General features: G+C 41.0%; 1 protein-coding gene across 1 annotated transcript in view; it reads right to left on the reverse strand.

The window, feature by feature from the left end:
* Positions 1-10,384: 10,384 nt before the first annotated feature.
* LOC130604475 (transportin-1-like) overlaps positions 10,385-25,137 on the reverse strand; it is a 40,754-nt gene continuing 26,001 nt past the window's right edge. The window contains 6 exon segments of the mRNA XM_057419003.1: positions 10,385-12,152; positions 13,481-13,623; positions 22,525-22,590; positions 22,592-22,600; positions 24,029-24,128; positions 24,895-24,970. Of these exon segments, the coding sequence (XP_057274986.1) occupies positions 13,516-13,623; positions 22,525-22,590; positions 22,592-22,600; positions 24,029-24,128; positions 24,895-24,970 (359 nt within the window). The 3' untranslated portion in view covers positions 10,385-12,152; positions 13,481-13,515.

A 25,137-nucleotide genomic window follows, 5' to 3' on the forward strand; every position in this document is an offset into this window, starting at 1 on the left:
GGCTTCACAAACTTTGCAGGCAGTCGCCATGGACCTGTAGGCAGGAGGACACAAATATACCCCCTCCCCCAGGTTATCAGTTCTTCAGTTCTTGAGAACCCTGGATTTGGAGAATGCTGAGGTTCTCAATGACTTCTTTGCCTCAGTCTTCATCAGCAAGTGCTCTAGCCACACTGCTCAAGTCACAAAAGACAAATGCAGGGACTGGGAGAGTGAAGGCCTTAAGCCCAGTGGAAGAGAGAATCAGGTTCAAGGTCATCCAAGGAACCTGAGTGTGCACAAGTCCATGGGGCCTGATGGAATCCATCTTTGGGTCCTGAGGGAGCTGGCAGGTGAAGTTGCTAAGCCACTGTCCATCGTATTTGAAAAATCACAGCAGTTGGGTGAAGTTCCTAATGACTGGAAAAAGGGAAATGTAAGCGGCGAGGAGAAGCAAGACAGGCCAACCCAATATGGGTGATAAGCAAACTTCTACTTTATTTGTGGCACACTTCACTTAAATCCACGTGGTGTTTAGCCACGCCTACTACTCAGAACAGTATTGGTTAGTTCTACACATCTTCCTTCACATTCTCCTCCCACATCCGGTATCCGGTTACCTGTGAGGCCTACCCCTTGCCTTGCTTGCACAAGGCCTCTAAGGCTCCATGGCCTTGCTCTTAGAGCCATTCTGCAACAGGGAAATATAACCCTCATTTTAAAAAGGGAAAGTTGAAGACCCGGGGAACTACAGACCAGTCAGTCTCACCTCTGTGCCTGGCAAAATCTTGGAGCAGATTCTCCGGGAAGGCATGCTAAAGCACATGAAAAACAATGACGTGGTCGGTGGCAGCCAACATGTTTTCACTAAGGGCAAATCCTGCCTGACCAATTTTGTGGCCTTCTATGATGGGGCTGCAGAACTGATGGATAGGGACAGAGTCATCTGTCCCACGCAACAGCCTTGTCTCTAAACTGGAGAGACATGAATTTGATGGACGGACCACCCAGTGGATAAAGAATTGGCTGAATGGCCACACTCAGAGAGTTGCAGTCAATGGTTCAATGTCCAGTTGGAGACCAGTGATGAGTGGTGTCCCTCAGGGGTCGGTGTTGGGACCGATCCTGTTCATCATCTTTGTTGGCAACATGGACAGTGGGATTGAGTGCGCCCTCAGCGTGTTTGATGATGACACTAATCTGTGTGATGCAGTTGACATGATGGAGGGAAGGGATGCCATCCAGAGGGACTTTGACATGCTTGAGAGGTGCGCCAATACCAAACTCATGAAGTTCAACAAAGCGAAATGCAAGGTCCTACACCTGGGTCGAGGCATTCCCAGGCACAGCTACAGGTTGGGCGGAGAAAGACTTGGGGGTGGTGGTTGATGAGAAACTGAACGTGAGCCGGCTTCAGTGTGTGCTCACAGCCCAGAAACCAACCGTATACTGGGCTGCATCAAAAGAAGCATGACCAGCAAGTCAAAGGAGGTAATCCCGCCCCTCTACTCTGCTCTTGTGAGTCCCCACTTGGAGTACTTTGTACACTTCTGGCATCCTCAACATAAAAAGGACATGGAACTGTTGGAACAAATCCAGAGGAGGGCCATGAAGATGATAAGGGGGCTGGGGCACTTCCCATACAAAGACAGGCTGAGAAATTTGGGCTGTTCAGCCTGGAAGAGACTCCAGTGAGACCTTATTGCGGCCTTTTGGTTTTTAAAAGGGGACTATAAGGAAGATGGGGAGAGATATTTTAGCAGGGCCTGCTGTGATAGGATGAGGAGTGATGGTTTTCAACTAAAAGTGGAGATTTAGGCTGGATGTGAGGAAGAAATTCTTTACAATGAGGGTGGTAAAACACTGGCACAGGTTGACCAGAGAGGTGGTGGATGTGTCATCCCTTGTGACATTCAAGGCCAGGCTGTATGTGGTTCTGGGCAAAGTGATCTAGATGAAGATGTCCCTGCTCATTGCAGGGGGGGTTGGACTAGATGACCTTTGAAGGTCCCTTCCAACCCAAACTATTCTATGAGTCTATGTGGAAATCAAATTGTTGCAGAATGAATCTAAGACAGGGCCATGGAGCCCTGGAGGACTGTGCGAGCAAGGCAGGGGGTGGCCCCCACAGGTAACCGGAAACCGGATATGGGAGGAGAATGTGAAGGAAGCTGTGTGGGGCTAACCAATACTGTTGTGCCAAGGAGGAGTGGCTGAATACCACTCCTATATATATGTGAACTGTGTCACAAATAAAGTGGAAGTTTGCTTATCACCCATATTGGGTTGGCCTGTCTGCTTCTCCTCGTCGCTTACATCAAATGATAAATTATTACACTATAATAATGTCAAGTACCCGTGTGACTCTTCACTGAACTCCTGCTCAGATTTTGGCTAGCACAGCTCATGCTAAGGCCTGACGCATGCTGAGATCAGCACCATTAGGTCAAAGTGAGGGAAACACATAGGCAGGAAAGGTAGCCAGAAAGAGCTAAAGGGCCATGATGCAGCCACTGTCACATGCAGATTGCTGTCTCCCACAGCTATCGTCTTTGCATATTGATTGACAGTTTCCTCAGAACCTGCTAGGAAATGGCATAGACCAAACCTCCAAGCTGGAGGGTATAAAACGTCAGCTTACCCAGAAAGCTTTTGAGGCAGATCCAAGAACAGCTGAACTGCTGAGGCTTTCGTGTTTCTTGGTGTGATACAGGGTGTCGCGGGACAGGTGGTCACCTTAGGCCAGTGGACAAGATGTGTCACGGAGACCCTCCCATTGAGTCACGAGGCTCAGAAAGGATCCCCTTGTTTTCCAGCTGATCCTCAGATATTAGAGGGGATGAGTGCAACTGGATCCAATCCTAGTCTCAGACTTGGTCAACAGTTTATGTCTGACGATTATGTAGTGCTTGCACCTTCTTGTCCAAATTTGTTCTCATGCCAGCACTGTCACATTACAAGGGGGGTGTGGGGGGTGTTCCTTGAACCCTTTATATTTGACCAGCCTGCCAGTGTCCCAAGAAAGATGAGACCCTTGACCCCAACCGGCCTGTATGTGTCCCATTATGGGGACCCTACTGGACAGACCACCCAATCGGAGGGTGATTCATCTAACCTACTCAGGGACCTGCACTGACAGCGTCACCGAGTCAAATCCCATATTTCAAATATTCAAGTCTCCAGAGATGTACACAAAACAGACTTCAGCTGAAGATTTTAATTATACAAAATACAAGTTTGTGGCAGGATAAGGTTCAGAGATTGCCAGTGAAAGGGACTGTCTGCAAACAAAAGATTGAAGTGACACGCAACCAGGCTATAATCACTAATAACAGCAAGCGTGAGTTAGTCATTTAGTGGGCATAAGATCAAGTTCTTACCCAATAGGTGTCCCTATGTGTGAGAAGAAAGGATCAGCCCGTCAACTGATCCCAGAAATTACAATGGAGTCTTCCCTCCTTTCCCTTTCCTAATTTTACATTTTTATACAATTTCATTGAGGTTAGAAACTCCAGTAACTCTCCCACCATTTATGGATTGGTCAGTTAATTTGCATAAGGTTACATCACTTTCATCGAAAGAAAACCCTAGTCATGTTTTGCTGGCATGTGAAGCCATATGTTGATAGAAACATAGAATAGTTAGGGTTGGAAAGGACCTTAAGATCATCTAGTTCCAACCCCCCTGCCATGGGCAGGGACACCTCACACTAAACCATGTCAAACAAGGATCTGTCCAACCTGGCCTTGAACCACACCAGGGATGGAGCATTCACAGCCTCCCTGGAAAATCCATTGCAGTGCCTCACCACCCTAACAGTAAAGAACTTCTTCCTCACATCCAGTCTAAACTTCCCCTGTTTGAGTTTGAACCCGTTACCCCTTGTCCTGTCACTACAGTCCCTAGTGAAGAGTCCCTCCCCAGCATCCTTGTAGGCCCCCTTCAGATATTGGAAGGCTGCTATGAGGTCTTCAAGCAGCCTTCTCTTCTCCGGGCTGAACAGCCCCAACATTCTCAGCCTATCATCTTCATAAGGGTGGTGCTCCTGCCCCCTGATCATCCTCGTGGCCCTCCTCTGGACTTGATCCAACAGTTCCATGTCCTTTTTCTGTTGAGGATGCCAGAACTGTACACAATACTCCAAGTGAGGTCTCATGAGAGCAGAGTAGAGGGGCAGGAAACAGAAAAAGTAATTGTTGGTATAAAGTCCTGAAGCTATTCTAGTAAGATTACATGGCCTCTCAGGAATGTATTTTTAGTACAGCACAGTGAAATAAATGGTGCTTGTGTTTTTAATTGAACCAAATAGAGCTTTTAATTATTACTGTACTTACCAAGGGCAGTTGCCAGCTTGAGCAGCTGGAAGACAGACGACATGAACTTCATAGTATCCTTATCACCTTGATAAAACCCATAAAGCCTAAGTGCTTATGGAGATGTGAAGACTTGTATTAGTAATGATTTAGAGGACCTCCTGTCTCCACACACACTGAGTAACATCCTGATATTTCTGCCAATTTTGAAATTAAGATGTGTTGTTTGGGTTTTTTGGTGTTTTTGTTGTTTGTTTTTTTTTCAAGAAATATAAGTACTCAAGATAGGAAGGAAAGCAGTACTACAAGATTTAGTTGTAAGAAAGTTTGCTTTTTTTGTTGCTGGTTTTAAATCAAATCCCTCTTTTTCATTTTTTCTAATGGTCTCACTGTTTGAGTTTTTGAACTAAGGAACCCTTTGCTTTCTATATTTGCAAGCCACAAAACCCCCTGAAGAAGTCAACATGAATGCAAATCTAAAAGTAACTGGCAAATACTGCAAATTAAATATGTCCTACATATAGGGCATTCCTGGACAATCATTTCAAGGTAAAAGGACTGGCAAATTACATTGCTTCTCACTGTGTACAGAACTTCATCAGAGAAACAAAATTCTATTTGGCATTTGTATTAAGTGCTGGGGGAAGAGAGAAATAATGAACAATTGAAAACTATTGATGTCTGCAATAGTAATACTGCAGTACCTATGCATCCAAATTAACCTGTATGCTGTAAACCCAGGGGAAGACTAAGTTCCCCAGTATGTTTAATAGAGGCAACTTACGACTAGCCATTTTGCCAAGGGGCAATAAGAAAAGGAAAAATGGGTAAGACTGTCAAGCACAACACATTGAGAGTTTTATTATCATATTTTAAATATAAATTAAGATTTGAAAAAAATGAAGCTACAAAATAAATACCTTGATTTTTACTTTTATGATTCAAATGAGAGTCTGTCAAAAAAAAATAGTGTCACAAACCCCCCTGAAAAAACTGTACAATTAAAAATTAAGTCCTTATATTCCATCACTTATACATGCGTCAATAAACGTGCAGCATAACTGCATCTCTTTTCCTTAAAAAGTAGACTGATTATTGGAAAAATGCTTCATGTTAAGCCTGCCATTAATCAGATGAATAGTTGGGTGTCTTTTGGGAGGTTTCACAGTATCACAGTATGCTAGAGATTGGAAGGGACTTCGAAAGATCATCTAGTCCAATCCTCCTGCCGGAGCAGGAACACCTAGATAATGTTACACAGGAATGTATATTGCTCATTTTATGCAAAACAAGGGCAAATGCCTCTGAAAGAAGTGCATTTTACATATTAATACTTTATATAATCAGAATGTTTCATTAGGTGTCATTCCAGGATAACAAAAGCTACCAACATTTATTCTGTAAGCATTTAACATACATAAGAAATTATTTTATGCACACATAATGAAATGTCCTTTTTTTTTTAAAAAAAAAAAGAAAAATAGCATGACATGTTGAAAGGACAGCCCTTGCACTGTTTCAATCTGACCACAAACTCAGTCATAACATTTGTTTCACTTATGTAAGATGCTAGTACTTACTCTACTCAAATTGTTTGTAAATACAAGTTGTAGTTCACCTCAGACTCAAGATTAGAAGCCATATTGTAAGATTAGGCTCTGAGTCAATAGTCAGATGTTTTGTTCGTCTCCCACTGACAGCAGCATGCTGTACCACAACTACCTCACAGCAGAATGGGAATGGGGAGGGCCATTTGAAAGAAGACAGAAACAAAACTACCCAAATACAAATACAGTCAAGATAGCACTTGTAACAACGTAACATTTCTCAGTAGCAGAGCACTTACCAGTATCACCCCAAAAACATTAGTTTCACTTCAGGTAAACCTGTGTCTACGCTTATCTGCCCGCAAGTAGCACAAAACATCTAAACTGAATTGACCTTAACTTATCCAAAGATCATTTTTGTTCAGATAAAATGAAAATTTTCCTCATACGAAAGCCTCTAGAACTAACATGTGTAGACCAGAAGAGTACCCTACCGAGTCAGACAAAACACAAACTGAACATGAAATTTTCATCTTCCATTAAAAATTGAAATGCAACATCTAGATTTAAACAACTTTATTAACATAGTCAAGCTGTGATTAACATTCACATCTATTATGTCACATCATACAAATATAAATACAAAATACTGGCAGCCCCCAAAACCCTTTAAAGTTCATCAGTTTATCAGAAATTATAACCATAGTCTATTTCAAACTAAGTTCTGTTAGCAAATGGGCAGACTTCAAGAAATATCACTCAATTTAGTATAGTCTGAGAGGTCGCAAGAGGATATGTTTGAAGGAAACATTCCAACTTTGTGGCAGATACAGAAACATCAGTTTTAAAGCTTTCAAGCAAAACTCATTCAACCTAAGTTGTCAGCAAAAAGATCAGACATCTTACGTTTGAAACTATTTTATATACTGCATCAATTAAAAATTTCAAAAGTATTTAGTATTAGTCAGACATACATAGCTACCTACCTCTTCCCATGAAAAAAAGATAATATTGCACTGGAGATTTCAGCAGCCAAATAAACCTGCTTATATCCATCTTTTATCTAATCACTGTCCCCACAAAAATCACCCAGGCATTCTCAGTTTTGTTGCTCACCCAAAGTAAGGAATTGGATACCTAAGGTGAAAATAGCACAATAGAACCAGCTTATAGAAAAGTGATACTATACCGTAAGTGTTGAATTCTTTCAGATGTGGATTTGGCTTACTTAAAAAGTATACTGTTGTATTCACCTTTTATACAGCCATTTTAACTTCCCTCACATAAATACATTCAAGTAAGTATCCTTTTTATTTTAGCAGAATATACTCTACAGGGCAAAAACCAAGACTACTCACCTCAGAGTTTCCCATTTAAACTAATTATCCCAAACTGGCTTGCTCCAACCATTAAGTGCAAAGAGCAATTATCAGCAGCAGACAAAAAGAGGTTACTACTAGGGAAAACTACTTAATAGACTGATATGGATGCAAGTCATTCTGGCATTGGCAAGTGAAATACACAGCTACTGATCAAGCTTTATTTACTCAAGATGAAGTTACTGGAAATATGTAATCGATCACAATTATGTATGCAAAATACATCAGTATCTATCTGAAATAACTGCAGGATGTTTTGCAATTTACAGTAATCATTTCACTACAAGAGTTTAACCTTTATCTCAGATAAAAAGTTACTCTGTGGACCATATATAGAAGTAGTTCTTCCCTGTGAGGGTGGTGAGACACTGGCACAGGTTTCCCAGAGAAGCTGTGGCTGCCCCATCCCTGGAAGTGTTCAAGGCCAGGTTGGATGGGGCTTGGAGCAACCTGGTCTAGTGGAAGGTGTCCCTGTCTGTGGGAGGGGGTTGGAACTGGATGAGCTTAATGCCCCTTCCAACACAAAACACTCTATGATTCTATGGTTTATGCATTAGTAATGAAGCAATTAGTGTTAAGTTGAAACTTCTTTCCTTGACAAAATCTGAAACAAAAGATTTCCGATAAAATGTTACATTTTAAGCATTTTGTCAAGAAAAATTTCAGTTGTTTAAACATGGATGCATTCTCCTCAAGGGAAGAATGCACCTTTATCTGTTAACACATTCAATATGAATAAAATAGGTGAAGCAAAAGTCATTATTGTCCAACAGTAGAAGGTTAATTTAGACTAAGTTTAAGAAAGAGAAGCTGCTTAATATGATAAACATAAAGAGATATAATTAAGACACATTTTTATAAGCATGTGTTCTGAACAAGAAGGTTTCAAGAGTATTCACCTGAGATAAAGCTAGTATTTGAATATTTCTAAGTAGCAATGAGTTTCACTTGAGGAAAGCCTCCTGTAACATTAAAATATACATTTTACTATTATACGATATATGCATTTTAAGCAATTAAGATTGATGCTAACATAGAAGTCCTAACCCCCCCCCCCCAACGCCCCAAAGGAGTGTATCAATATTGTTAGTAACAAAATTTATGCTACTTCATAATTTCTAAAAATTACAATGACTATAACCCCACTCTTTCAAACTTGATCTTTTGAGTGCAAGCTTTAAGGAACAATAAACTAAAGCATAAGTATTAGCTTATTACAATTTAAGTATATACATGTTCACCAGTTCAGAAAATAAGCTTTGGAAAATTACAAAATTGATTACTTTTGCTTGCACTGCCTAAAATAATGAACTATTCTAATCTTTTTTTTCTCCTAAATAAAAAACCTGTTTCCTGAATGTCTAATAAAAAAAAAAAAGGAAAAAAAAGAATTATTGCATTTCTAACAACTTAACAGCAATTTAGAACTGCCAAAAAGATGCATTTTATAAGGATTTAAAATGCCCTTTCTGGTACCAACTTAGTTTGATCAGCAGCTTTTCTTCATTCTCTGAATCCTTCAGAAAGGGAAACTCAAAGCAGGAAGAGGGCATATATAAAAACATTAAACAGTGACCTCCTGAGGTTCCTACAACAAAAATTTTTAAGTAGAAAACCTACACCATTACTTAGCAGCAGCTATTTCTGTAGTTTAGCAGACTACAAGCACTATACTAGGTGTGTAAGGAGCAAATGAAGCCATGCTTTTAGCATGCCAAGAGGCAGAAATACTGAAATGTAACAAACTCACAATTCTACTAGTATAAACATTCAGTCAACATTCAAGAACTGTCAAGACTACACCACAAGAACTAAAATACTTTTTATATATCCCATGACACAATCATTGAATTATAACTGTTAATGCTGATTTAGAACTTTTCTTACCTCAGATTAAACCCTAAAGGGCTTCTGAAAATGTCTGTGCTATATTATGCATTAGAAATATGGTTTATTTGCTTTAAAATATACCACGAGAGAGCATACTGGCACAAAAGGCTATTTTGTCAGTACTGTTTATTTCTGCCTTAGCTACTTTCCTTGCTTTTATACCAGATCAGTTCACATCCGTACAAATACTTATGAAAATACTATGTAAAAAAAGTGCCAAGCTAATCTAAAAGTGCTAAACTAATCTGAGGTGCAGTGGTTTTATTTGGTTAAAGGGGCTTTCTGAAATTGAAAGTTTAGTGAAACTCAGATTCCAGCTGTAATGCTACAGAATTATTTGATTTTCTATTCTACAAATTTTTTTAATGTCATTTATCTGAAACTCTTCCTTGATGTTCAAACACACTCAAAATTAAAGCAAGTTTGCATCTAAAATAATATCCTACCTTGCTAAGCTTTAAAGTTTTTTTTCCTTCTTCTTCCAGAACTTGGTTTTCAAGTGTTTTTAGTGACTAAAACTATTACTAATTTACTTCAGCGCTATTAATTGAGATTTTGTATTTGCTACCAAAGCAATGTAATTTGAAAGCCAGTTATCACATGCAAATTTGTCCAAAATGAATAAATACTATGTACTAGCATTACTGAATGTACTTCATACAGTACATGTCTAAACTATTCTTCAGGCATAATCCATCTAAATTTGCAAAGCCCCCCCCCCCCCCAAAAAGGAGGGTGAGACAATGCGACACATTTAAAGCACGCATGCTATCATGCATAAACAAAAGCCCCCAAACAGCATTTATAAGTTCACACTCGTACAGCTCAAGCTTCAGTGCAATAGCTAAATCATTTAACACGGAAAGAACAAAACCATGCAAAGAGCAGCAAGTTCTTCAAAAACCACCCCTCCCACCAGCAAACAAAACCCCAAAACCTCACAAACAAAGCACAAACCACCAAAAAACTCCCATCCAAACTATTATCCAATATCCAATTTTGTAATGCAAAGGTGAGAAACTAAATCTATACAAAGGCTGTTATGGCTTACTTTTGTTTTGCAGGCTCATTATGCAGCACTTGAAAAAATGGAAAAGTGCAGCTTCACCTCTGACCAGCAGATTTAAAAATCTCTCCATTTTCCTTTATCATCATGGGATACTCTTTAGGCAATATAAATGAAAGACTTGCCACTTTCAGAGGAACACAAGATCAAAATGTACCAGTTAGGGTTACACATTCACAGTACATAAGAAAATACACATGGAAAGAGAAGTAAAGAGTTAACAAGGGTTTATTCACAGGAATACATGTAAGTATAGAGGGAAAAATTACCAAACTCAAAACAACCAAAAAAAACCCAGAACATCAACAGAAAAGCTAAACAAATGAAATGACGAGGATCCAAACCAACTTTTACTCTGTAGCTTTAAACTTTTACGCTTGTGCATTTACCTACATTGCAAAGGGCTATCAACATGCGCTAATACATTGTAGATACCTTACATTACATCCGTTAAACACCTCTAAGATCATGCTGTGAACAGAAAGCATAAAAGGTAATATGTTGAGTGGGAATACACACAAATATAGCAACCATGTCACTGACTTCTACAATTGTCTTTATGTGTCAACTAACATTTATGTAGCCTTTAATAGGTCTTACCATGTAACTCTTTTAGAGATTCTGCTAAAAATCACTAGCATATAAGCATGCAGAAAGCACATCACACTGACAGCACAGAGGCAAATATCTTGCACAGTTATATCAGTTTTCCACATTGTGCAGGTTACACACAATACAATATCAGTCTTAATCTTAACAGATCCTAGAAAAGTGTTTCAAGACCTAATTGTTAGCTACAGTACTTTATATTCTTAATAAAAATAAGATCCACAGAATCTCAGAAAAGGAATTTTAAATGCAGGGCTATATTGAATTGGTAAACTGCAACACAAGACTGGCACAACATAGGTAAATGTATACCAATTTCACTCATATGTGATGCAAGCATTCTACTTTACCACTAATTTAAATTACTATGAGTCAGAATGCATGTATGAACCCTAAACTGCATGTTAAGAAAAAATTCTTTACACTAGAAATTAAATTAATTAAGTACAATAAACAAATATCTGGTACTTGATATTTTTTCTTTTTATGTAAAAATTAATATGTGAATCTTTCCTTTGAAGTGTCCCTCCCCTTACCCCAAAAGTGAAAGGAGTAACTCATTTGGCATCTTTCAGGTTGCTTAATTTTGTCCAAGTTAACTTTTATTAATCCCTGGAAGTGTTCAAGGCCAGGTTGGACAGGGCCTTGGGTGACATGGTCTAGTGGAAGGTGTCCTTGTCCACAGCAGGGGGGTTGGAACTAGATGATCTTAAGGTCCCTTCCAACCCTAACCATTCTATGACTCCATGATTATGAATTTACAACAGGGTTTCTAAGCTGCACACTGCAAATGTCTGCTCCTAATACAGACACAATCTGCATTTTAACTGTACTAACTTAATTTGCTTACTTATTCGTAAACATGCAAATCACCTAGGAATCCCATCAAGCAAGATGAAATAATGTAGAAAACCCTTACTTAAAACAAGCAAACAAACAAAAACAACATAAAAGAAAAAAGAAAGCCTTTTACTGTTTGTGACCCCCATTCTTAGGTTTCATTTATTGTGTGCAAAATAGTTTTCCTCTTTATATATCCCTATGGTTCAATTATATGGTTCTTATTTTGGTACAATTCTCCACAATAGTCCAGAATGTGCTGTTTTGTTAATAGATTTATTTTTTTTTCCTTCTTCCTCACATCCAATGCAGAGTTGTAATAGGAAACAGATATCCACCCACAAAGGCTCCAGATGTTAAAACATTTCCCAACATCAACTTAATACAGTGACAGCAACACTTCCCTCCCACCCCACCCAGTAGGGTTGGGATTGTACTCTATTCCCTACTGGTTTACCCTTCCCCCCAGTAAAGGGTAACATTTTCCCTGGGTGCAGAGACTCCCTCATAGTCTCCCAGACTGAAGGACCTATAAAAGAAAAGATAGAGGTATAGTTAAATCTAACCATGAACCTTAACTGACAGATCAGTGCATAAACAAAGAGCTTGTTTTGTCTTCTTTTAAGCAGTAGGTGAAAACTTTTAACTTAAAAATGAATCTATGACTAGATTTTACCTTTTTAGACTGTTTAAGAAAAGACCCCATTTATACCAGATAAATTATTATTCATGAGACAGCACTGTATACTTTAAGGCTACACTGACAATTCCACTATGTGGCTAAACTTAGATTTAAGGTAAAAGCAGTCCTATATATTCTAACAAGCTTTTCCAGGTTTAGTACAAGATTATAAGGTAGTTATGACATTGAGAAAAAATATTAACATACCTTCTACTGACCAAACAATTTCGCTTTCAGGTGGATTAAACAAGATAGTCATAGTATCTCCTCAGTACAAACTGAGGATAAATGGCAGTTTTACCACTTCAGATTCCTCTTCATTAGGATGAAAAACACCACTTATTTCAGAATTAAAATGCCCTCATTTATCAGCACGTAAATGTTTGAAATTGGTTTAATTGTAATCCATTATTCAGATCAAAAATGCAATTCTCTTATGTCACTGACTGACAAAACTTTGGCTGACTCTTGTCCATTCAACAATAAAACAGAACTGCATGATTCACATTCATAATTTCAGTACAAAAATTCTAGAGGAAGTATCAAATTTATATAAAGATTGAATGAATAAACTTAATTTGCCCTCTTTTTGGAGTAGTATAATAATCTCTTCACAGTATCACACTACTTTACCAGAGGGAACTTTGCTTTTATACAGTGTGCACAAACAGCACACAAAGCAAGGTGGTATAAGAATACAAGTATTCTAGAATATACAATCACAATTCTTTGCTGAAGTTGAATCATTCTCCACACAGAACTGTAACAATACTAAATTGGTGAATAAATTGGAATGTGGCAATAATAAACACATCAGCCTCCCCAAAACATCAAGCTCTACAGTCAGTAGAGTTACAGATTAGCATAACATCCTTTATTCAATGCAAATATCATCTCGTATGTGGCTAGGAATGTATCTGACTCCTCATGGCTAGCGTCTTAAATTTGCTTTCCTATTCTAGGGAAATATTCCTGCTTAGACCATATCCATCATCTACTAATTCATAAGACATAGGGGAGCCTGTGACTTCAGTATGATAGCTTGAGGATTATAATCATAATTTTGCTCATTAAACATAAACAGGCACTTTGTTACACCTACACTTCCAATCTTACCTTGATATACTACTATGAATCTCTCACCCCCCCTTAGCAAGGCAGATTTGTGTGGTTACCTCTAATTATGGGCCTGCAGCTACAGCACATAAGGTTAAACTCCATAGTAAGCTGCAAGGCGCTCTTTTAAGGGAAGAGGAAACTGGTCAGAGAAACGCCTCCAATTGTCATCTCCAACTTGGTTTTTAAATCCATGAAGAATCTACAAATGGGGGGAGGGGGGCAGAAGTCAAAATAATAATTAAGTAGTAGAATCACGATCATTATTTCAAGCAACATATGCAGTAACCCACAAACTGCTGGATTGTGCATCTGTCCATTTGAATTCCCCAGCTTCATATTTTAAAAGTTACTAAGAAACAAATGAAGTCTAGTAATGTCTGTCTTAAAGGAAAATAAAACAAACCCAAACATTTCAGTTAAGGGTGACATTCAGAATATAGCTACACACTCAAATTAGTATAAAATATATAAATAGATATATTATACATATATAAAAATATACATATGTGCATATGTATGCCACCACCAATATTTGACAGACCGAATGTCTGTCAATTTCTAGCAAATACAAAAGCATACTGTGAGAGCTGTGTTTTTTCCATGGAACCTGTAGACACCTATTAGTAAAAAGGAAACTATTAAAATCTTTTATGCTTCAAAAGAACACTTATCTGTTCTTTTAAACACAGTAGTCAAAAGCCAGCATAAAAGGGGAAGAGAAGAAAGAAATGACTGAAAAAAAACTAAGGATCATAGAAACACAAAATGGTTAGGGGTGGAAAGGACCTTAAGATCATCTAGTTCCATCCCTCCTGCCATGAACAGGGATGCCTCACACTAGACCAGGCTGCTCAAGGCCCTGTCCAACCTGGCCTTGAACACTGCCAGGGGTGGAGCATTCACAGCTTCTCTGGGCAACCTTTTCCAGTGCCTCACTGCCCTCACAGTAAAGAACAACTTCCTTATATCTAACCTGAAGTTCCCCTGTTTAAGTTTAAAACCATTATCCCTTGTCCTACCACTACAGTCTCTGACAAAGAGTTCCTCTCTGGCATCCTTGTAGGCCCTCTTCAGATATATTCAGGTACAACAAAAGGGCCACTTTTTAAAAATCATCTTCCAGTGCAGCTTTAGCAAGTGAGCTTCAGCTAGAGTCTTCAGATGTTTTGCTTTCATAAAATGTGATGCAATTCATAGGATATGTATCAGCTGTCAACACTGGCAGGTCATCTACCTGTGCTCTTGGAAGGGGCATTTTCACTCTCAGCTCCAGTGTTGGAAAAACATGTAGCTTAACTAAGGTAATCATGTATTCAGCTAGCATATAAAGTCACTCTAACGAGGAAGTAATCTAAAAAATTTCCATGCCATTGCTGGAAGAAAGCTTTGTCTCCTTCCTTGCATGGCAAAAAGTACAGAAGAATACAGTATAAAAAGAAAGTCTGTCTTTATGCCATGTGACCAAGAAATACTGTGTTTAGTTTGAATGTAGTAGATCCCACATGGATATCCTGGAAAGAATCTAAAAACGAGGAGCATGGATTATTAAAGCATGTACTGAATGCTGAAGGACCAGGAGAGAAAAACAGAATCATAGAATTGCAGAATGGTTTGAGTTGGAAAGGACCTTAAGATCATCTAGTTCAAACCCCCCTGCCATGGGCAGGGACACCTCCCACTAGACCAGGTTGCTCAAGGCCCTGTCCAACCTGGCCTTGAACACTTCCAGGCATGGGGCAGCCACAGCTTCTCTGTGCAACCTGTGCCAGCGTCTCACCACCCTGACAGTAAAGAAATTCTTCCTTATATCCAACATAAATCCCCCCTGTTTCACTTTGAACCCACTGCCCCTAGTCTTATCACTGCAGTTCCTAATGAAGAGTCCCTCTCCAACACCCATGTAGGCCCACTACAGATATTGGAAGGCTGCTATGAGGTTACCATGCAGCCTTCTCCAGGCTGCACAGTCCCAATTTTCTCAGCCTGTCTTTGTATAGGAGGTGCTCAAGGCCCCTGATCATCCTCGGGGCCTCCTCTGGACTTGTTCCAACTGTTCCATGGGGTCTCACAAGAGCAGAGTAGAGGGGCGGGATCACTTCCTTTGACCTGCTGGTCATGCTTCTTTTGATGCAGCCCAGTATACGGTTGGTTTCTGGGCTGGGAGTGCACACTGAAGCCAGCTCATGTTCAGTTTCTCATCAACTACCACCCCCAAGTCCTTCTCCACCCAACCTGTAGCTGTGCCTGGGAATGCCTCGACCCAGGTGTAGGAACTTGCACTTCACATTGTTGAACTTCATGATGTTGGCATTGGCCCACCTTGTTTAGAGACAAGGATGTCATGCAGAACAGTGCCAAACTGTTTGCACAAGTCCAGGTAGACGTCAGTTGCTCTGCCCCTATCCGTCTGTCCTGTAGCCCCATCATAGAAGGCCACCAAATTGGTCAGGCATGATTTGCCCTTAGTGAAGACATGTTGGCTGCCACCAACCACCTCGTTGTTTTTTGTGTGCATGGTTTCCAGGAGAATCTACTCCAAGATTTTGCCAGGCACAGAGGTGAGACTGACTGGTGTATAGTTCCCCAGGGCTTCAACTTTCCCTTTTCCCAGTCGCTGGGAACTTCCCCTCACTACCATGATTTTTCAAATATGATGAACAGTGCTTAGCAACTTCACCTGCCAGCTCCCTCAGGACACACGGATGAATTTCATCTGGTCCCATGGACTTGTGCACATTCAGGTTCCTTGGATGACCTTGAACCTGATCCTCTCCTACAATGGGATTAAGGCCTTCACTCTCCTAGTCCCTGCATATGCCTTTCATGACATCATAGTCATAATGAATTCACCAAGGGTAAATCTTGCTTGACCAATCTAATAGCCTTTTATGATGACATGGCAGGATGGGTTGACAAGGGGAGAGCAGTGGATGTTATCTACCTTGACTTCATCAAGGCTTTTGACACTGTCTCCCATAACATTCTTGTAGGTAAAGTTAGTAAATGTGGGTTAGATGAATGGACAGTGGGGTGGATTGAAAACTGGCTGAATGGCACACTTCGGAGGGTTGTGATCAGTGGAGTAGTATCCAGTCATTGGCCTTTAGTCAGTGGTGTTCCCCAGGGATCAATACTGGGTCCAGTCTTATTTAACTTGTTTATCAATGACCTGGATGAAGGGCTAGAGCGTATACTCAGCAAGTTGGCTGATGATACAAAGCTGGGGGGAGTGGCTGATACACCTGAAGGCTGTGCTACCATTCAGTGGGACCTTGATAGGCTGGAGAATTGGGTGGAGAGAAACCTCATGAGGTTCAAGAAGGGCAAATGTAGGGTACTACACCTGGGGAGGAAGGACACCAAGTACCAGTACAGGTTGGGGGCTGACCTAGCAGAGAGCAGTTCAGCTGAGAAGAACCTGGGAGTGTTGGTAGAGAAGTTGACTATGAGCTGGCAGTGTGCCCTTTTGGCCAGGAGGGCCAAGAGTATCCTGGGGTGCATCAGGAGGAGTGTGGCCAGCAGGAGAGACTGCAGGAGCTGGGCCTGGTTTAGCCTAGAGAAGAGAGGGGATCTCATTAATGCATAAAAATATCTCAAAGGTGGGTGCCAGAAGGCTGGTGCCATACTCTTTTTCAGTGGTGCCCAGCGACAGGATGAGGAGCAATGGCCATTAAATAAAACATAGAAGTTTCACCTCAACATGAGGAAGAACATTTTTATGTTGAGGGTGGCAGAGCACTGCAACAGGCTGCCCAGGGAGGTTGTGGAGTCCCCCTCTCTGGAGACATTCCAAAACCACCTGGACATGTTCCTGTGTAACCTGGTCTAGGTGTCCCTGCCTTGGCAGAAGGATTGGATAGTTGATCTCCAGAGTTCCCTTCCACCCCTAAGTATTCTGTGATTCTGTGAAAATGACTTAAGTGTTTAAAGGATTTTAATAAAATGAAAAGCAAGCAAACCTGAAGCATTTAGAAGAGCAAGCTGTATTACTTCACTTAGTACCGAAGTGCTCCATAGTACATCCTACACAAGCAAGATGTAGTGTCCAGATTGCAAAGATCTACTCTACTCTGGTTACAATACAGAATCATAGAACAGTTAGGGTTGGAAAGGACCTTAAGATCATCTAGTTCCAACCCCCCTGCCATGGGCAGGGACACCTCACACTAAACCATGCCACCCAAGGCTTTGCCCAACCTGGCCTTGAACACTGCCAGGGATGGAGCATTCACAGCCTCCCTGGACAATCCATTCCAGTGCCTCACCACCCTAACAGTAAAGAATTTCTTCCTCACATCCAATCTAAACTTCCCCTGTTTGAGTTTGAACCCGTTACCGCTTGTCCTGTCACTACAGTTCCTAGTGAAGAGTCCCTCCCCAGCATCCTTGTAGGACCCCTTCAGATACTGGAAGGCTGCTATGAGGTCTCCACGCAGCCTTCTCTTCTCCAGGCTCAACAGCCCCAACTTTCTCAGCCTATCCTCATACGGGAGATGCTCCAGTCCAGAAAGGCCAAGAGTATCCTGGCGTGCATTGGGAGGAGTGTTGCCAGCAGGTCGAGGGAGGTGATCTGCCCCCCTCTACTTGACCCTGGTGAGGCCACATCTGGATTACTGTGTTCAGTTCTGGGCTCCTCAGTACAAGAAAGACATTATGATCTGGTGGCAATTACAGAGACATGGTGGGACAGCTCATATGACTGGAATATAGTCATGGAGGGCTATGTCCTTTTCAGGAAAGACAGGCCAGCCAGGCAGGGTGGTGGGGTTGTTCTTTATGTGCGAGAGCAGCTACAATGCACCGAGTTCTGTCCAGGGACAGATGACGAGCAAGTTGAGTCTGTGGGTGAGAATTAAGGGGCAGGCTGGCAGGGGTGATACTGTTGTGGGTGTCTGTTACAGGCCACCAGATCAGGGTGAGGAAGTTGACGAGGCCTTCTACAGGCAGCTGAGAGCGGCCTCACAGTCACAGGCCGTGGTCATCGTGGGGGATTTTAACTTCCCTGATGTTTGCTGGAAGGACCACTCAGCAACCCAGCCACAGTCCAGGAGGTTCCTCCAGTGTATGGATGATAACTTCCTCCTGCAAATGGTGGATGAGCCGACCAGGAGAGGAGCGCTGCTGGATCTCATCCTCGCTAACAAGGAGGGTCTGGTCGAAGCAGTAAGGGTTGAGGGCTGCCTTGGTTGCTGCGACCACGAGATGGTGGAATTCAGGATCTTGTGTGGTAGGACCAGTAGAATAGCAAGTAGAATTGCAACCCTGGACTTTAGCAGGGCAAACTTTGGCCTTTTCAAGCAATTGCTAGGGGAAATCCCATGGGCAAGGCTGTTTGAAGGTAAAGGGGCCCAAGATAGTTGGTTGGCATTCAAGGATTGCTTTTTCCGAGCACAAGATCAGAGCATCCCGACATGTAGGAAGTCAAGGAAGAGGGCCAGGAGACCTGCGTGGCTAAATAGGGAATTGCTGGGTATGCTCAAGTGGAAGAGGAGAGTTTACAGGTCATGGAAGGAGGGGCTGGCCACTTGGGAGGAATATAAGGCTGCTGCTAGAAGATGTAGGAAGGCAGCTAGGATGACTAAGGCCTCCTTAGAATTAAATCTGGCGAGAAGGGTCAAGGACAGCAAAAAGAGCTTTTTCAAATACATGGCAGATAAAACTAACACCAGAGGCAATGTAGGCCCACTGATGAACGGGATGGGTGCCCTGGTGACAGAAGATACAGAGATGGCAGAGTTATTGAATGCCTTCTTTGTCCCTGTCTACTCTGCTGCAGGCAGTCCTGAAGAGCCCTGCACCCCTGAGACCTTAGATGTAGTCAGGTCAACGGAGCGGTTTGCCTTAGTCGATGAGGAATGGTTTAGAGACCAGTTGAGCAATCTGGACATCCATAAATCCATGGGTCCAGATGGGATGCACCCGCGGGTGCTGAGGGAACTGGCGGAAGTCATTGCTAGACCACTCTCCATCATCTTTACCAAGTCTTGGGAAACGGGAGAGGTGCCTGAGGACTGGAGGAAAGCAAATGTCACTCCAGTCTTTAAAAAGGGCAAGAAGGAGGACCCGGGTAACTATAGACCAGTCAGCCTCACCTCCATCCCTGGGAAAGTGATGGAACACCTTATCCTTGGTGCCATCTTAAGGCATATCAAGGATAAGAGGGTTATGAGGGGCAGTCAACATGGCTTCACCAGGGGGAAATCATGATTGACCAATCTCTTAGCCTTTTATGAGGAAATAACACGGTGGATGGATGATGGCAGAGCGGTGGATGTGGTCTACCTTGACTTCAGCAAAGCATTTGACACAGTCTCCCACAGCATCCTCACAGCTAAATTGAGGAAGTGTGGTCTGGATGATCAGGTAGTGAGGTGGACTGTGAACTGGCTGAAGGAGAGAAGCCAGAGAGTTGTAGTCTATGGGGCGGAGTCTAGTTGGAGGACTGTAACTAGTGGAGTGCCTCAAGGGTCAGTGCTTTATTTAATATATTCATCAACGATTTAGATGAGGGAACTGGGTATACTATCAGCAAGTTTGCTGATGACACTAAGCTGGGAGGAGTGGCTGACACGCCGGAAGGCTGTGCTGCCATCCAGTGAGACCTGGACAGGCTGGAGAGTTGGGCAGGGAATAACTTGATGAAATATAACAAGGGAAAGTGTAGAGTCCTGTATCTGGGCAGGAACAACCCCAGGTTCCAGTATAGGTTGGGGAACGACCTTTTAGAGAGCAGTGTAGGGGAGAGGGACCTGGGGGTCCTAGTGGATGACCGGATGATCATGAGCCAACACTGTGCCCTTGTGGCCAAGAAGGCCAATGGCATCCTGGGGTGTATTAGAAGGGGGGTGGTTAGTAGGTCGAGAGAGGTCCTCCTTCCCCTCTATTCCGCCTTGGTGAGACAGCATCTGGAATATTGTGTCCAGTTCTGGGCCCCTCAGTTCAAGAAGGGCAGGGACCTGCTGGAGAGAGTCCAGTGCAGGGCAACTAAGATGATTAAGGGAGTGGAGCATCTCCCTTATGAGGAAAGACTGAGGGAGCTGGGTCTCTAGTTTAGAGAAGAGGAGACTGAGGGGTGACCTTATAAGTGTCTATAAATATATAAAGGGGGAGTGTCACGAGGATGGAGCCAGACTCTACTCAGTGGCAAACAATGATAGGACAAGGGGTAATGGGTACAAACTGGAACACAAGAGGTTCCACTTAAACTTGAGAAGAAACTTCTTCTCAGTGAGGGTGACAGAACACTGGAACAGGCTGCCCAGGGAGGTTGTGGAGTCTCCTTCCCTGGAGACATTCAAAACTCGCCTGAACACATTCCTGTGTAACATTATCTAGGTGTTCCTGCTCCGGCAGGGGGATTGAACTAGATGATCTTTTGAGGTCCCTTCCAATCTCTAGCATACTGTGTGAAAGTGCAGGATCTGGGCCTGCTTAGTCTAGTGAAGAGCAGACAGAGAGGGGATCTCATTAATGCATATAAATATCTCAGAGGTGGGTGCCAGGAGGATGGTGCCATACTCTTTTCAGTGGTGTCCAGTGACAGGACAAGGAGCAATGGCCATAAAGTAAAACACAAGAAGTTTCACCTCAACATGAGGAAGAACTTCTTTACGTTGAGGGTGGCAGAGCACTGGAACAGGCTGCCTAGGGGATTCTGGAGTCTCCCTCTATGAAGACATTCAAAACCCATCCACACATGTTCCTGTGTAACCTGGTCTATGTGTCCCTTCCTTGGCAGGGGGGTTGGACTAGATGATCTCCAGAGGTCCCTTCCAACACTACTGATTCCGTGATTCTTTGATGTACTGAAACTTCTTTGGATAATCACCACAGCCAGTACCCTGGAATTTCTTTTAAGCTCCTATTTCCTGTTTCCTTCTGCTGATGCAGAGTATGAGAATACTCACAGCTATGCCTTTCCTGTTCCTGATGTTCCTTTGAAGCTTTGCAGATAACTAGTCCCCTAACTAGGATAGTGAGATTTTTGTGTTTTCTACTCAAGATGGGATTCAAATTTCTGTCTTCTTTTCTGATCTGAACACTTGGAAATGAGGAGAAAGTGCTAATACTGACCCATGAGTCGTACTTAGAAATAGGCTCTGTTTTAGCTTTAAGAGGGTGTTTAGGGTTAAAGGATGGACCAGATGATTCTTGAGGTCCCATCAATCCTGGTATTCTATGATTTATTAACTTTTGACATGCATCCTTCCTAAACAGATATTTCATTTTATGACATATCATGGGAGCCACGCTACTGAACAGTAACAGCATTTGCTCATGAAACTGAAATAAATTTAATTTTTTCTCTTTTTTAACCTAAGACAGTAGTGTGAAAACAACATATTATTTTGAGTGTTTAGGGTTTTTTTTTTGTTTATTTTATGCAAGGGAAACAGTCTTTTTGCTTAAATTCTATTGAGTTTGTCTAGGTATGTATTCTTTGCTATCACTGTACGTTAGTTTCTTGAAGACTTGCTTCTCCAAGAGGGATTCTGAGGAGGGTTAAGCAATCCCCAAAAATCTTATTTTCAGCTGAAGCAAGATAAACAGATCAGGATAGCACTGGAAGAAGTTGTGAATGCTCCATCCCTGGCAGTGTTCAAGGCCAGGCTGGACAGGGCCTTGGGCAACATGGTCTAGTGTGAGGCATCCCTGCCCATGGCAGGGGGGTTAGAACTAGATGATCCTAAGGTCCTTTCCAACCCTAACTATTCTATGATTCTATGATTTGCAATTTTCTAGATGTTTCTCAAAAAAAAAAAAAAGGAAGCATAAACCCCCCCCTGTTCTTCCAAATGCAGTCAAAACACAGTAAGCAAGACATGAAAAGATCTTTGAGGATGATTATCCTTTCAAATAAGATCTCAAGCAAGCTTTTCAACACTGTTGAAAACAATTTTGGAATAACCTGAAAGCACGTAAAAAAATATAGGTAAAAATTCAGATTTTTTATGAAGCTTTGTCTGAAAATTTATGACTTTGCAAGAAAGCCTTCATGACCACAATTACAGTAAGTGCTAATAGTGGAAATAGAAAGTGACAAAGAAACAGGATCCAAAACAATTGTAGTTCAGATATACTGTCATACTAGAAACATTACCTTACAGAACATGTCTCGGAGATCATCTTTTGGGCTAATCCATGATGCAACAGCATCACAAAAAAAAAATAAAGTCCTAAAAGATTAAACAATCATATAGGTTAGAAACCTCAATTTATAGGTCTGAAAACATTGCTTGATGTTTGTTCTATGAACTATGCAGGGTATTTGATCCTAATTCAAAACTGCTTTTGGTTTTATGCCTTTATTTTGCAATTAATTCAGACAATAATGGTGATTTATTGTACACTTAAGTGTATGGAAATAGAAATAGCTGAGTGTAGGATTAGCTTTGTTTAATCAGGTTTTTGATTAAATAAAAACACAGTTCAGAAAAACCCCATATCGAACAAACACCTCCTCCCCTCCCACACCACACTTGCCTTAATTCTTTCGGTACACATACTGAGTTTGAGAATCATCTTAATAACAATTGACAAGTGCAAGACCACACTCGCAACTCACTCTCATGCATTTCCAGTGTTGTATTTCTTTCTGCAGAGCCAGAAGTTGTTTCTGGGATACACATAGTGTTTACCATACAGGTTCAAAACTAAAGCCACCCCAAAATCCCTATGTTTATTTCATCTGTCATCATGCATTACCTCCTACTATACCATTAAAACATCAGTCTTAATGATTAAGTTGATAATGCACATGTTTTTGGATAGGAAGTGAAGAGGACAACTACCATAGGAGCTGGGATTATGATGACAATCCTTAATTACTCTCTCCCTTTAAGCTGTGTGAAAGAACAAATGGACAGCAAAAGAGGGAAATGCTAAGTACAAAATAAGGGATAAGTGAAATGAACTGAAAAATTCAAAAGATGATAGAGGATCAATTCTTGTGTTTCGGGAAGAAGGATCCCAGGCAGAGGAGAGGGAAATACACCTTCATTTCCCTCTTAGAAAATATTACATTGGCATAGCGTTATTTTGGAGCTGCAGAGACTCATACGCTGTTCCTGAGATGTACCATTTCTTTTAAAGAGATGCGGCTTCCTTGTTGTATTGACTAGGCAATACATCCAAAGTTGAAACAAAATCTTCCCTACCTAAGTTTTAAGAATGAAGGGGTGGTTATTGCTTGTGTTCTGTTTCTTTTTTTAAAAGCCTAGATTGCACCTGAAAAGTAGGTTTTAGTATGTCAACTTTTGCCTTGTATTTTCATACATATCCTCAACATAGAAAAGACTGACAGAAGTATCAAAATACAGTCAAAGTCCATTGTTTATATATTCTTTGTAAGTAAAAGACAAAAAATGAATTTAACAATACTGTCCTTTCCATAAGTGATAATCACTGAAGCAGAAATCCTGAAGTATCATGATATGTATAATATAAAATATAAACACATTGGCATCCTTGACATCAAAAAAGCAGCTACAGCATGTACTACAAGGAAACAACATCAAGTTAAACTTTTTTGTACTCCATATACAGCTTTCACTAAATTTTACATGAAGAAAGAAAAAAAGTTAAGATATATTTATTTATCTTACTTGGACTACTCCACTGGGGTTGACCGAGATCATGGTACATATCCCACGGAATGCTGAATCCTTTTCCTCATTGTCTCTTATGTTTCGCAGAGAGGTGCACCTAGTACATTGGAGAGCAAAACTTAGCTAATTCTATTACTTTTTCATTCTATCAAGTCAGAACTAGATGACAGTATTTGATGGAATAAGTCACACTGATAAGGTTATCTGAAATACTATTTTGAACACTCAGAAAGATACTCGATGCACAGTCTTTACTAGTATATTCCCATTAGGTATCATCTCTAGAATCTTGCTTTCCTGTTGCGCTATATACAGTTAGAAAGTGTGACCTGTATTCCATTAAACACAAAAGAAACATGTATATGAAATATTTATAGAAACTACCATTATTAAAAGCAGAACATATAATGCTATCGCAGTGTGAATTATGTCAGATATCACTTATGGAACAGTTATTTAACTTTTACAGCAGCAAGCAAGCTACTTTATACATAGCAAGTCTAGAAACATATTCCTTACAGCAATTCAAGCCTCAGACTGAAGTAATACACAGTTTAAATTTTACAGTATTTGCATGCATTGTATTATCATTCTGGTGGATTTTAAAATGCTCTTTTGTAGTCAAGCTTTAACACGCAAGCATGTGACAATCTTATCCCATGCATAAATTAGTTGTTAGCCACAACATAAAGAATATATGACATTGCTACTAAAAACTCACAAACCTGATAGGACAAGATTAGTCACATGGTTGGCAATGATTAAGGATTGAGATTTTGTAACCAACCGAAAATATATCTAAAAGTGAGACAGAAGAAAGTGAAGAAAAATGAATTAAAAAATAAAGATTTAATAATACACACCAGGGTCTTATAAACTGCTGTAGCATGGGGGCCACCTCTTGAGGACAAACGTAACCAAGACGACCAATTGTTATTGCTAAGGTAATGCAATCACGGTTATACACCACCAAACGCCAACCAAGACATGAGCAAATGAGGGGGGAGGAGAAAAAAATAAAGAAAAAACAGCAAATAACTCAGAAACAGAAGCCAACAGAATCTGTGCATGATAGTAAACATAAGATTTCACCAGTGCTGTTTATT

Source organism: Pezoporus wallicus, unplaced genomic scaffold (genome assembly GCF_028554395.1).
Source record: "Pezoporus wallicus isolate ANWC-B61680 ecotype Strahan unplaced genomic scaffold, APGP_CSIRO_Pwel_v1 contig_7260, whole genome shotgun sequence".
NCBI lineage: Eukaryota > Metazoa > Chordata > Aves > Psittaciformes > Psittacidae > Pezoporus > Pezoporus wallicus.